Raw genomic sequence first — 13,882 nt, 5'->3', positions numbered from 1 at the left:
TCCCAGTGGTCTGCCATCTTGGTCATTTTCAAAGAAGCATTTAGGTACTTAGTGTAGTGTGATTTTGGATCGTTTTGCAAGGCTTCCCAGAGTGCTGAATTGATTTCAGATTATAGAAAGTGAATTAAAGCGATGGGTTGTGAATCACTCAACTCTGTTCAAGTGGAGAAGCTTAGATTTCGGTCCAGGTTTGCTTGTTGTACAATTCAGACTGTAGGTTTCCATCCTTCTCTCGTCTGTTAAACGCCAATGGTCAGTGTCTTGTTTTCAGTTATTCAATTAATGTTATTCAGTTAGTTAGTACCTAGAGTTGGATAAATACATATATCACTCCTTAGATAAAGCTGACACTATCCACAGTTGTGCACACGTGCTTAGTATTGAGGTTTAAAGGTGTGCTTTTCAGTTTGTCTGAGATCTTGCTGCAGGAGCAAAGTTCGTGGGGGCTCTGTTACCTCTTTGTTTTATTTTCATTATTTGATTGAACTTCTTATGGTGTTGAGCCTCTTCTAAGAGCGCTGTTTCTCAAGTAAACCAAGCAAGAAGTAACAGTAACATAACATAGGATTCCCTTACTCTGTTCGACCAAAGGCCGCTGTTAAATAACTCACAATAATAATTAACAAAACAAAGAAGTCATGGAGACGTCCACAGAGGTTGCATCTCAGGTTACAGTGCTTGACGCCAGGGAACTTCCTTGACTCGCAGCATCTCTTCAGAGACAAGTCTGCCACTGTTTTCAAATCTGTTTTCGCTTTAAAATACTTGGGGCAGAGGGGATATTGTCCCCTGCAAGCCCCACCTCCACTCGAAAATCTTGTGAGGGGGAGGGGTGTAGCCCACGCCCTCCACGGTTCCTACGCCCAAGCTACAAGAGCCAACACTAGGGGAGGCTAGGTGTAAATATTATAAGCCCTGTTGTTGGTCCGTTTCTAGAGGGCAAACTGAAATAGTTGTAATGAAAATCTCTGTGCCGAGGGAAGAAGGCTGAGTGAGCCCCACTGCCCCGAGGGATAGTACTGCTTGTAGGCATGGGACAGGGTATGATCGGTGCCGTGAGGGCTGGTTGAGGAAGTAATGCTTTGGGCCTTTTGCCTGAGGGAAGCTGCAGTGACCTTTACCAGAGGGAGTCGTGCTGCGGGTCGCTTCTTGACGGAGGGTCGGCGGTCCTCGTGCTACGATGTTCAGCCCAGTAGGAGGCTGCCCGCGGGGGTCATTCTGCCGGTCCCTGTGGGGGTGGGGAGATTAAACTAAGGGTCCCAGTCCAGTGCTAGGCGGGCTGCGGGTCCTTGCCCTGACGGACACCTACTGAGGGGCTCGAGCTGAGCCCTTGTCCTCGGGAGGGTGCGGGTGTAACGTGTAACATGTTCTCTCCAGAGAGAGAGGGGCAGGCTGGATGTGTCGTGCTTCAGGTTTCTACTCTGAGGGTGGCAGTGAAAGTTGCGCTGCATGACCCAGCCCAGTGGAGGAAATTCTGATTGATTATGCGGTCCCTGACAAGTGGAAAGCAGCGTGGCTGAGGGTGGAGGTACCTGCATCTGGCGGGGCAGGGTGAGGGTGTCGTGCAGCAAGTACATGGCCAGTAGGGAGCAAGCTGAGAATGTGCTGTATGCCCCTGCCCAGTGGGAGGCAAGGTGAGGGTGGAGGTACCTGCCCGATGGGATGCAGGGTGTACCTGGCCAGTAGGGGGCAGGCTGATGGTGTTGTGCTGCATGCCTCTGTCCACTAGGGAGGAGGCTGGCGGTGTCTTGCAGTGGGTCCAGGTAATGATCAATGCAGCCTGAGGATGTCAGGCTGCAGGAGCCTGTAGATAGGAAGGCTGCATGTCCTGTCGCAATCCTGGTCGAGAGACAGGTTCATGGTGCAGGTGCCTGTCGTGGGGGGCGGGGGATGCATGCCCCGTCCAGTGAGAGGCCGCCTGAGGGATGTCGTGCTGCAGGTGCATGTGCGGAGGGTGGGGGTCAGGGGGGGGGCAGGGAGGGGTGCTTGTCCTTGCCCGGTGGGAAGCCGGCTGATGGGTCATGGTGCAGGTGCCTGTCGAGGGAGGCGGAGGGGGGGTGCATGCCCCGTCCAGTGGGAGGCCGGCTGAGGGGTGTGTTGGTGCAGGTGCATGTGCATGTGCGGAGGGGGGTGTGTGTGCATGCCCCTGCCCAGTGAGAGGCAGGCTGGGGTTGTGCTGCAGTCCCTGCCCTGACAGCACCGGTGGGAGCCCCGGGCAGGTGTGTGCGCACCTGACTGCGCCCGATCTGGGAGGAGCACTCTGCTGCCCCCGCCTCCAGCTGTTGATTTAGCCAGGAGTTCTCGGAAGCGGCTTCGTCCCCAGCAGAGCAGTGGCCTCACTCCGTGTTTTTTGCCTCCCTGCAGGTCCTGCTGCTCGCACCTTTGAGAGGAAGTGTGCGCACTGCCGCCGCTGGCACATCTGCCCGCACTCCGACGCCTTGGTCCAACGCTCTCCACCCGGGAACGCCTCTTCCTGTCCTGACCGGCACCGTCCGAAGCACTGGTCTCCCCTCTGACTGACAACTCGTCAAATCCAGACCCGAAGTAGCAGATCAGTCCCCATCCGTCGCGACTGCAACGTGTGTCCGCCGCCATGTCCAGGAAGCAGAGAGGTAAGGTCTGCTTCTTGCGTGCACTTGAGTTTGCGAGGCTGTGACGCATAATACATTGCAGGAGTGTCCTGTCCCTGGCCCTGTCTCCCGATCTGTTTGACCAGTTTTCCATGCAGTTCGCACTCTGAAGGCATGTCTTGCACTGACCTGCCAGCGTCTCTCGCTCGCTGCTGTGTAGGAGACCTGCGAGGTCATCTCCTTGCCGTGACCTGTCATTTTCACACACTGCGTTGTAGAATAATTCGACTGCATGTCTCCGTTAACTCATGTCACTTTCTAAGTGTGCGAAAGCTTTGCCTGTATTTCTGTGTTCACTGACCTGTCAGTGCCTCGCACTGAAGCGTAGAATAGCTCTTACTTTTACTCTGTGTTCACTGACCTGTCAGTGCCTCGCACTGAAGTGTAGAATAGCTCTTACTTTTACTCTGTGTTCACTGACCTGTCAGTGCCTCGCACTGAAGTGTAGAATAGCTCTTACTTTTACTCTGTGTTCACTGACCTGTCAGTGCCTCGCACTGAAGTGTAGAATAGCTCTTACTTTTACTCTGTGTTCACTGACCTGTCAGTGCCTCGCACTGAAGCGTAGAATAGCTCTTACTTTTACTCTGTGTTCACTGACCTGTCAGTGCCTCGCACTGAAGTGTAGAATAGCTCTTACTTTTACTCTGTGTTCACTGACCTGTCTGTCAGTGCCTCGCACTGAAGTGTAGACTAGCTCTTACTTTTACTCTGTGTTCACTGACCTGTCAGTGCCTCGCACTGAAGTGTAGAATAGCTCTTACTTTATCTCTGTGTTCACTGACCTGTCAGTGCCTCGCACTGAAGTGTAGAATAGCTCTTACTTTATCTCTGTGTTCACTGACCTGTCAGTGCCTCGCACTGAAGTGTAGAATAGCTCTTACTTTTACTCTGTGTTCACTGACCTGTCAGTGCCTCGCACTGAAGTGTAGAATAGCTCTTACTTTTACTCTGTGTTCACTGACCTGTCAGTGCCTCGCACTGAAGTGTAGAATAGCTCTTACTTTATCTCTGTGTTCACTGACCTGTCAGTGCCTCGCACTGAAGTGTAGAATAGCTCTTACTTTTACTCTGTGTTCACTGACCTGTCAGTGCCTCGCACTGAAGTGTAGAATAGCTCTTACTTTTACTCTGTGTTCACTGACCTGTCAGTGCCTCGCACTGAAGTGTAGAATAGCTCTTACTTTTACTCTGTGTTCACTGACCTGTCAGTGCCTCGCACTGAAGCGTAGAATAGCTCTTACTTTTACTCTGTGTTCACTGACCTGTCAGTGCCTCGCACTGAAGCGTAGAATAGCTCTTACTTTTACTCTGTGTTCACTGACCTGTCTGTCAGTGCCTCGCACTGAAGTGTAGACTAGCTCTTACTTTTACTCTGTGTTCACTGACCTGTCAGTGCCTCGCACTGAAGCGTAGAATAGCTCTTACTTTTACTCTGTGTTCACTGACCTGTCAGTGCCTCGCACTGAAGCGTAGAATAGCTCTTACTTTTGCTCTGTGTTCACTGACCTGTCAGTGCCTCGCACTGAAGCGTAGAATAGCTCTTACTTTTGCTCTGTGTTCACTGACCTGTCAGTGCCTCGCACTGAAGTGTAGAATAGCTCTTACTTTTGCTCTGTGTTCACTGACCTGTCAGTGCCTCGCACTGAAGTGTAGAATAGCTCTTACTTTTACTCTGTGTTCACTGACCTGTCAGTGCCTCGCACTGAAGTGTAGAATAGCTCTTACTTTATCTCTGTGTTCACTGACCTGTCAGTGCCTCGCACTGAAGTGTAGAATAGCTCTTACTTTTACTCTGTGTTCACTGACCTGTCAGTGCCTCGCACTGAAGTGTAGAATAGCTCTTACTTTTGCTCTGTGTTCACTGACCTGTCAGTGCCTCGCACTGAAGTGTAGAATAGCTCTTACTTTTGCTCTGTGTTCACTGACCTGTCAGTGCCTCGCACTGAAGTGTAGAATAGCTCTTACTTTTACTCTGTGTTCACTGACCTGTCAGTGCCTCGCACTGAAGTGTAGAATAGCTCTTACTTTTACTCTGTGTTCACTGACCTGTCAGTGCCTCGCACTGAAGTGTAGAATAGCTCTTACTTTATCTCTGTGTTCACTGACCTGTCAGTGCCTCGCACTGAAGTGTAGAATAGCTCTTACTTTATCTCTGTGTTCACTGACCTGTCAGTGCCTCGCACTGAAGTGTAGAATAGCTCTTACTTTTACTCTGTGTTCACTGACCTGTCAGTGCCTCGCACTGAAGTGTAGAATAGCTCTTACTTTTACTCTGTGTTCACTGACCTGTCAGTGCCTCGCACTGAAGTGTAGAATAGCTCTTACTTTATCTCTGTGTTCACTGACCTGTCAGTGCCTCGCACTGAAGTGTAGAATAGCTCTTACTTTTACTCTGTGTTCACTGACCTGTCAGTGCCTCGCACTGAAGTGTAGAATAGCTCTTACTTTTACTCTGTGTTCACTGACCTGTCAGTGCCTCGCACTGAAGTGTAGAATAGCTCTTACTTTATCTCTGTGTTCACTGACCTGTCAGTGCCTCGCACTGAAGTGTAGAATAGCTCTTACTTTATCTCTGTGTTCACTGACCTGTCAGTGCCTCGCACTGAAGTGTAGAATAGCTCTTACTTTTACTCTGTGTTCACTGACCTGTCAGTGCCTCGCACTGAAGTGTAGAATAGCTCTTACTTTTGCTCTGTGTTCACTGACCTGTCAGTGCCTCGCACTGAAGTGTAGAATAGCTCTTACTTTATCTCTGTGTTTACTGATCTGTATTTTTCACATTTTTAATGAGTGAAAGTTTTGGCTGTACTCTGCTCGGACCTGTCAGTCCTACGCTGCTGTGCGGGAGGTCTTTGCAAACGTGTCTCCATGCAGTGACATGTGAGTATCTCACGTTGTAGGGAAGGAGCCTCGACACATTAGCCTGTCACTGTCTTGCCCCTTGTATTAGGACAGCTCTAAGCATGTGTCCCCATGCAGTGACATGTCAATGGGACATCGCTGACCTTGACAGTTCACCGTCTGAAGCTCTACAGTGCTCACAGTAACGTCACTGCAGTGTAGGATAGTGGGAATGTTATGTTTTCAAGCAGTAACCCAATGCCTCACAGTGCAGCATGAAAGGTGTTACCGTGAATCTCCATTCAATGACTTGTCCGTGCCTGACCCTCTGCAGTGCATAGTGGCGTCACTGTCTCCCGAAGCAGTGTACAGTAAGTTTGACAGCATACTTCCATCAGGTGTCCCACACTCTGGGCGCCTGGGGAGAGCCGGTTGAATGTTCTATGCAGTAACACGTCACTATGCAGTATGGAAGAACTCGAGGGTGTATTTTCCGGTCTTTGACAGATCTCTGTCTTACACGTGGGAGTGCTGTGACTCTGCTCCGTGCCTGAGCTGTCCGGTTTAACAGACCGCAGTGGCGGTTGAGCTCTCGCAGTGCGTGTCTCACGATGAAATCACCAGGTGCAAAGCTCCAAGGTGGTGTATGGGATGTTACACACCCCCTACTTTGTTTTATTTTGTAGTAAATAGTTGGGTACAAGTGCTTTCAGTCCGGTAATGTGAAGTGTCAGTCGGAATTCACCTGAGATTTTAACATGCCCGAACTGACAAAACACACAAACTGTTTCTCGTCTATGTATTGAAGACCTTAAAAATGTTTATTAGTTTGAAAAAGATAGTGTTTTAAGTACCCCTAACAATCCGCACTCCTCTCCCGTTCGACTGCCACTTAACACCCCTCATATCCGGCTTTGCATATAAGGTGTTTTAACAAGATGTCCCAGCATGATTGTTGTGAAATCTGAAGCCCCCCCCCCCCCCCCAATCATACTGACCAAGCAACGCCCCTGGAAATCACTATCATACGTTGTAGTGTAGGAGACCTCAGACAGCCTATCTGTAATAAGTGGTATGACGGGGTGTCACGCTGGCATGTGAGAGGTCTGATGACATGTCACTTTTCAACTACACGTCACGTTCCACAGGTAGGAGCGCTGTGGTGACAAGCCTCTGTGCAGTGACCTTTTACTGTCTCCCATCAGCAGCCCCTGCTGTTCTTTGGCATTCTCCATCTATTCTCGGCTCCTGGCACAGAGAGATTCACTTCTTCTTAACTTCAGAATATTTTTAATTCTGTCGCTATTTTCTGTCCATCGTCCCACCCCTGTTCCATGTCTGTTCTTTGTTGACATCTTAGCCTCCCCCAAAGCTCTACTGAAATGGCCACTGTGGGGATCCCACAGGATTTGTTGCTAGCATTCCATCCATCAAGTTGTTTTCAGGGGCCTTGCCCTACGTCCCTCCTGTGTCGGGCACCCTTGAAGGGGGGTCCTGTCCGACAGAGGAGTGTTTTGTGGATCCACCCACTGGCCCTCACCACCCTCCTGTGTGCGCCCCCTTGACATGGGCATGTTTGCTGCAGTGGTTCAGGTGAGCTATGGACATGCGGACACTGGGGACACACACACATATTCTTCGTATCTTTAAATATGTTTCACAGGAGGCTGCTTCAATGCAATTCCAGTGGAAAATATTTCTTGCTAATGCCCGTACTCCCTATTTTGTTTCTCAAAAGGCTGTTTGTTTCAGCCCTCAGATCCTGACACGCCATAATTGTAGTTATGACATGCTGTGCAAACATGCTCTGGCTGTACCTCTGCTCTGTGTGACGCAGCCTGCCGATGCTCCACCATTAGAAAGTTTTGAACAAGGCTCAGTTTAAAGTCCACTTGAATTCCTTAGCTGCTTTCAGGGACTTACTTAACCTGTAGTTCCTTCACACGTAACCGCACTGTGCTGGCACTGCGCCTGCACCCATGGTGTTTGTCACTTTGTACAGTGTACTGGCAATGCTGCACCCCAACACGTCGGCCACCTTTTCATTGTGATGACACAGCTTCTTCTCCCCACTGCTTTTGCGTTTCACTGCATGTGCCACTTGTTGCGGTGTACTGGCACCGTTTCTGCTAGCACCCGCCTCTTTCTGTGGCATGCAGTACAATTTGCAGTGTGCTGGCACTTTTTAAGTCAACCCCCTCCCTTTCTTCCACAGTGTGTGCCACCTTTTGCTTTGCAGTGTGCAGGCACAGTTTTCTGCTCCTATGTGTGTTGAAAAGGGGGTGGTGATGGACGGAGCATCTGAACCAATCAAACACTAACACCCAGTCAAAAGATCTGGGTTTGATCCATCACCGTTCTTCACCACCCCCTTTTGTTCAAGTCAAGTCAAGTCCCTATGTGTGTAGAGGCAGTGTTTGCACAGCCACAATTTATACCTTCTTTCCAAGGACACAGCTCGTGGACCCCAACAGTGTCCAGGATGTGGCACTATTTTCACACCTTTACAATTACTCCAGCAGTTATTGACCTCCTCGCTTTTGTACCCTTTTTGCTTTGGTATTTCCCCCAGCCTCTCTTGTGCGCATTCCCTTCCTAGTGCTGGCATCGTCACTGCAACATCCCTTTTGGGGGAATGGCACTGCTCTTGACCCCCCCCCCCTCAAATTCCTAGAAGGGTAGTGTTGTCCCTGACCCCATAACTAGTCTATAGCACAGTTCATGCCATCACTCCCGAGGTGGTTCGGCAGTCCCAGTTCCTACTCTCCCTCACAGCATCTTCTGCCCCCTCCTGCAAGGGTCCTGGTCTAGTCCCGGCCCTCTCTCCGAAGGTGCTGGTGCGGTCCTCGTCTATACTCAAGAGGGCTGGCACTGCCCTTGCATCCCTTCCACGGTGCTGCCCTGGTCCCTGTCCCTTCGGTACTGAGCAAGTCTTCCCTCTCTCTTTCTCCCAAGGGCTGGTGCGGTCAGTTTTAGGGGTTGTACAGTCCATGCCCTCCCTCACTGGAGGCTGGCTCCTACCTGGCAGGTGCTGTGAATGGTAACTCCTGGTGAGATGCCCCCATGCACCTGGGGCAGCGCTCCAGAGGTAGAAGACCAGGGTCAGGTGCAGATGGATGGTAACTTACACAGTCAGCCATCACAATAAAGGGCTCAGAGCCTTTGTGTGTGTATGTGTGCATGCGGGGGTGGGGGCTGCCATGCATACAGAACCAGCTTTGTTGGCATGAGGAGGTGACCGAGCAGGGACTAGTCCTGAATTCAGGTGGACCTTTCTTTACTCTGTCTCTCGTTTCCAGCTACAAGTTTCAAAAGTCTGTTTCTGTGCATGAAACAATGGTGTGGTTTGTGCTTTCTCAAAGCAGTGAAACCCGCCAATATCGCTTTCTTGGTCTCCTTCCCCAAATGTGTTTTACTCTAGGGAATCAAAGTGATGCTTCTTTTATTCAGATTATGGATTCCAGGTGTTGCCTTACCTTGATTTGGAACATATTTTCCCGAGTTTTTATACATCCTAATGTTGTGTGCCTCAGTTCGACACACAAGACAAGGTGGCAGTGTTATGATCAATCTGGCAGCATGATATTGATGATGGGGTGTGGGTTGGCTTGTGCGATTGTGCCTAGTGAGAACTAAAATGCCACTTGCCATGGTAAGGTTTCCTGTCTTTGTCCAGGCATTGACCCAGAGCTTACATTTTGGCAGTGGTCACGTCTGTGTGCGTGCCGGTAGATGGGCTTTGAAAGAAAATCTGGTGAAGGTTTGATGCAGTGCTTAGGCCGTGGGTTGGGTAAACAGGTGTCCTGAATTCTATTCCTGCCATACCTACCCACTTGGCCACTTTCTCCGACCATGGGATTGATTAGAAATAGACTGAACACTAAAATGATGTGTTGAAGCTTTCATGTGCATTTACTCTCTTTATTGGTATGGGTTCAACGTGTTGGCGACTTCTCTTCTTCCAGGACGCTTGGGCACATAGCTGGTGGCCCTGTTGAGCTGCCAAGTGTGAGGTTGCCTGATCTCCCCTCTAGTATGACATACACTTCGTTCTACTCACTAGGGCCTTTTAGTAGTTGCAGCTGTTCTCACCCTGAAGTCTGCAATAAATGAAGCGTTGGTTTGGGGTGTGGTAAGTGTAGCAGGTGGAAAGGTAGAGTACTGAAATATAGACAACAAAAGACCCAGACATGTAGATTGGCAACAAAATAAAAACTTCCCCGTAGACAAATTTGCTTTTAAGTTTTGCCTCCAGTTCTAGGAGTGGAGTTTGAATAGCATTTTAATCCAGTTTTGCAAAAGCTGGCAAATGAGAGTAACTGGATGTGATAATTTTTAACTGGTCCATGTTTTTGCTTGGTCTTTCTGTGCAGGTTATTTATTGGAGTCTTTATTTTCACACGGAATCGAAAGATGCGACTGTAGACCTTTGGAGTTGAGGGGTTGAGCTTTGTTTGGCACCAGTATAGATTTGTAACTTGCCATTGAATGGTATGCAGTCATAGCTACACCTCCAGCACGCGTTTCTAAGCTGCATCATCTCGTTGTCTTAGTCTAGCTGTTGCACTGGATTAACTGTAGCTCGGGTGGCCATTGTCCTGAGTACAAGCTAATTTGGGGTTATTTATTTATTTATAAAGTTTTAAATAGCGCAAACAAGATCCCGAAGGTTATCGGAGCGATTTACAAAAAGGATGGAAGGAGGGTAATACATACAATATCGACATTAAGTAGGAATAAAAGCAATAATAATCACATAATTACAAAAGGCATGGGTCAAAGGAGAGTAATACACTAAACAGGTACATAGTGGACTAAACGAGGGGCACACTATGAGATAAAGAAGAGCAGCATCCAATGATCAATGACCATGAGCATGTGAATCTAGCCCAATTAAGGTAGGAATTTTTTCATTAATAATTTGTTGACTTCCAGTTTGAAAGAAATCGTTGAGGAGATTCTGCGTATTTCCGGTGGAAGAAATGCAGAAAATCTCTTATCAGTTTTCCCAATATGCGGCTTCACTCATAGCCCTACCATAGAAGTCCAGTAAGTGTCAATGCCATAGGCCTTATTGCACGCAAAACGACCCAGACATCAACTGGGGCCGATGAATAGTACCTTTTGGAACTCTCTACGCGTCTTGCCCTTTGACTACGGGATGTTAAAAAGAGGGAATCAGATTAGTTCTTTCCCATTCCCTACTTCAGTGCGGCTGAAACAGCCTGACAATTGAGTTGGAAAATAGACTTTCACAAACCCTTAAAGAATGTGTCCATAGCAGCCCCAGAATAAGCTTTTGTCCTTAAAAGTAAAAGTAAAGTCCACATTTGTAAAGCGCACAATCACCCGTAAGGGTCTCTAGGCGCTGGGGGGCCGTCGGGAAGATTAAGCGAGCTATTGCCCAGAGTCACATGGTGCTGGACTAACCTGCCGCCGGAGCCGGGGATCGAACCCTGGTCCCCAGATTCCAGCGTCAGTCGCCCTGGCCGCGGCGCCACACCTCTTCCAAACTCTTAACGAGTGTTTGTGAGACAACTGGGATATTAAAACCAGGCAACCAGAATAAAACTGCCCCAAACCCCTCATTAGGACAGGTAGATATAAAAACGAGGTAACGAAAATAGGTATTTTGCCAACGTCTTGTGAATGAAGATGGGAAAGAATGGACAGTAAAATTAGGGAACCAAAATAGGATTTTCCCAAACCCCTTCAGGGCGCGGAGTAGCAAAGACCAGATATTGCAAACCAGGTTCTTGATAGTGCAAAGACTTCATAATGACAGCTGGCATAGACTGCGGACTGACATCAGGAAGCAGAAATAATTATTAAATAACCCTTCATGTGTATTAAGGCCAGAATCTAAAGCCAGGGTACATGCTAAGTGTTTTTCAAGTCCCTTCTGGTGGCTGCTGGGAAAGCCTAGATATCAAGGCCACAGCTCTGTAAGGGTAATGTTCAGCCTCTTCATTAATACAGACCGAACAACACAGATTCTAAAAACGAGAGTTCCAAAGTGGAGCTTTTTCAAGTAGTTTGTGAGCAGAGCCAGCACAGGACAGGTAGTAAAACCAGGCCCTACGCGTTTGTTCCCCAAAACTTTGCAAGAAACCCAGGCCTGTGAAAATGCAAATGACAACTCCGATTCTAAATCATTGGCTTGCCTTAGGCCTTTACCAATCCTTTCAGGAGTGAGGGCAGTGCAGCACGGCCACTAAAACCAGACAAGGGGAACATGGATTAGATAAACCTACCTTAAGTGCGGCTGAGGCAACCTGGGTACCATAACCAGATTCTCTATACAGAGATCAAACCCCTGTTTTACTACTTTCCAAATCAGCTATGAAGTTTGCTGGTGACTGCTTGTCTATTACAAAAATAGGTAATGATCGTAACTTTCCCAAATTCTTTAAGAGAGCCGCTAGAATAGCCAGGTAGCAAAACAACCTAACCAGAATGGGCCTTTCATAAACGCTTTGAGTGCGACTGTTCAAACTTAATATTAAAACCTGGGATCAAGAATGTGAGTTTCATCAAGTCATCTAGAGTGAGTCTTAAACGGCCAGGATCCTTAAACAAGGGGGCCATAACTAGCCTTTCTCAATCTCTTTGAGAGCTTGTGTATAAAAGTAAAGCACTTGGACTGAATCTAGTACCACTAGTACTGTCGAGATACTAAAATCATTGACCTCGGTTCCTCGCTTTCTATAGATCAGTCATTAAAAGGCTTGTATACAGTAATCTACTATGCCCTAAATAGGCTGTAACAAACCATTTATTAGCAAAGCCTCTGTAGTCTCTATAAACTTGTGCCTGTAAAACAGCTTTTGTAAAAACTCCTTATATAGCACTTTTATCAAAACTGGGTCTCCCACAATAGGGCTCGCGTCTAACCGTGAGTGTGTATAGGGAGGACAGCGTGGGCAGTAAAACTAGGTTCCCACAATAGGTTTCTGACACCCTTTTGTGAGGGTCATGCCCTGATACTAAAACAGTGGTGACCTAGTAGGACTTCATTTGTTTTCCATCTAAATGCAGCACCAATAATAAAATAAAACAAGGGACGTACTCAGATAATTTGAGAGTATGGTACGGATACTAAAAGCAGGGGTTTGTCGTTGGATAGGTTTTCTTCGGTACAGCTGATCAACCTAGAATCTAAACCGAGGATTCCTTTCCCAAACCTACTCAATATTGGCCTTATCAGCCTGGGCAGTAACACTAGGGCGCCACACTAGCCAATTCTAAAATCCTTCACTATACCCAGGTCACGTAGGGTACTAAAATAATTTCCTAAAGGCTTTGTTAGTATGGATAGATTCTAAAGTCAGGGTGCTGTAATAGGCTGTTCCGACAGTACTCATGACTATGGCATGGGACAGCAGCAACGCTAAAATCAGAGCATCAGATTATGACTTTGGCAAACTTTTCTGTGTGCAATCAAGTTGGCCTGGGTTCCAAGACTTTAGCTCCGTGCCCTTCCTGAGTAATCTCAATACAGCCCTGTTACTGAAAACCAGATCCCTGCAAAAGCACTTTCCCAAACCCTTAGCATGTAAGGGCCAGTTACTAAAACCTGGGAGCCCGAGTAGGACTTGTCCAAACTTTTCGTTAGTGTGACCAGTATAGCCCAGATACTAAAATCAGGGAGGTCGTGTAGGTCTTTCCACTCCTTTGTGTATTTTACATGATACAAAAACCATGGATCCATAATGGGCTTTCCTAAACTCTTCATTTACGCTCTTTTCCTCCAAAATCTTTGTGTGTTACCAGGATAACCCTTCGTGTGAACATCCAATGCAGTTCAGGAGCAGGAATAAGGCATTCCACAAACCTTTTATCTCTGTGGTCTGGATACTAAAACCTCAGTGCCGGATTAAGGCTGGCGGCAAGGACATATGAACCGATTACAGAGTGTAGACTTTAGAACCTGGTGGCTTGGGTTCACGGATCATTAATTTATTATCACTGTGCCTAAAAATGTGATTTGCACTTTTATATAAGGGAAATGTAATGGAATTCAGATATAGCTCCCCACTATATTTACACTACACGATCCTGTGTCGTCTCCCAATACCGCCCCATCCCTCCCGTATACAGTCCTCCAATTACTCCCAGGCTAGGTTTGCATTGCATAAAGACCAGTACGTACTAACACAGTCTCTAATCCCTACTAAGTATGGTCATGTCGTCTCGATATTTAGATTGGTGCATTTTATAGGGTGTTCCTAAAGTCTGCACACACATGTCCTGAGTGGCTAGGTAACTAACCACTGAATGGAAATTTTTCAAAACTGTCTGTGTAATTCACCTGAGCATGGTCCAAAGAAATTTCGAGACCAAACGCACCTTCACTACTAATCCTTATTATGAAAAGGAAACCATCTAGGCATCCTAGACATTATATC

The 13,882-nt window shown here is 47.7% G+C and overlaps 1 protein-coding gene across 2 annotated transcripts in view; it reads left to right on the top strand.

Annotated features, from left to right (window-relative positions):
• Window positions 1-13,882, top strand: part of SPATS2 (spermatogenesis associated serine rich 2) — a 335,634-nt gene that overhangs the window by 49,861 nt on the left and 271,891 nt on the right. The window contains exon 2 of one of the 2 annotated variants that reach the window (XM_078686466.1): window positions 2,365-2,612. In XM_078686466.1, the coding sequence (XP_078542592.1) occupies window positions 2,594-2,612 (19 nt within the window). In that variant the 5' untranslated portion in view covers window positions 2,365-2,593. Of the gene's footprint in view, window positions 1-2,192; window positions 2,613-13,882 lie in introns of those variants that run through there. The other variant, XM_078686461.1, reaches the window with a different exon arrangement.

The sequence above is a fragment of the Lissotriton helveticus genome, chromosome 1_1 (genome assembly GCF_964261635.1).
Source record: "Lissotriton helveticus chromosome 1_1, aLisHel1.1, whole genome shotgun sequence".
Taxonomy (NCBI): Eukaryota; Metazoa; Chordata; class Amphibia; order Caudata; family Salamandridae; genus Lissotriton; species Lissotriton helveticus.
Note: the sequence above shows the minus strand (reverse complement) of the source record. Positions and strands in the feature narration are given on the sequence as shown.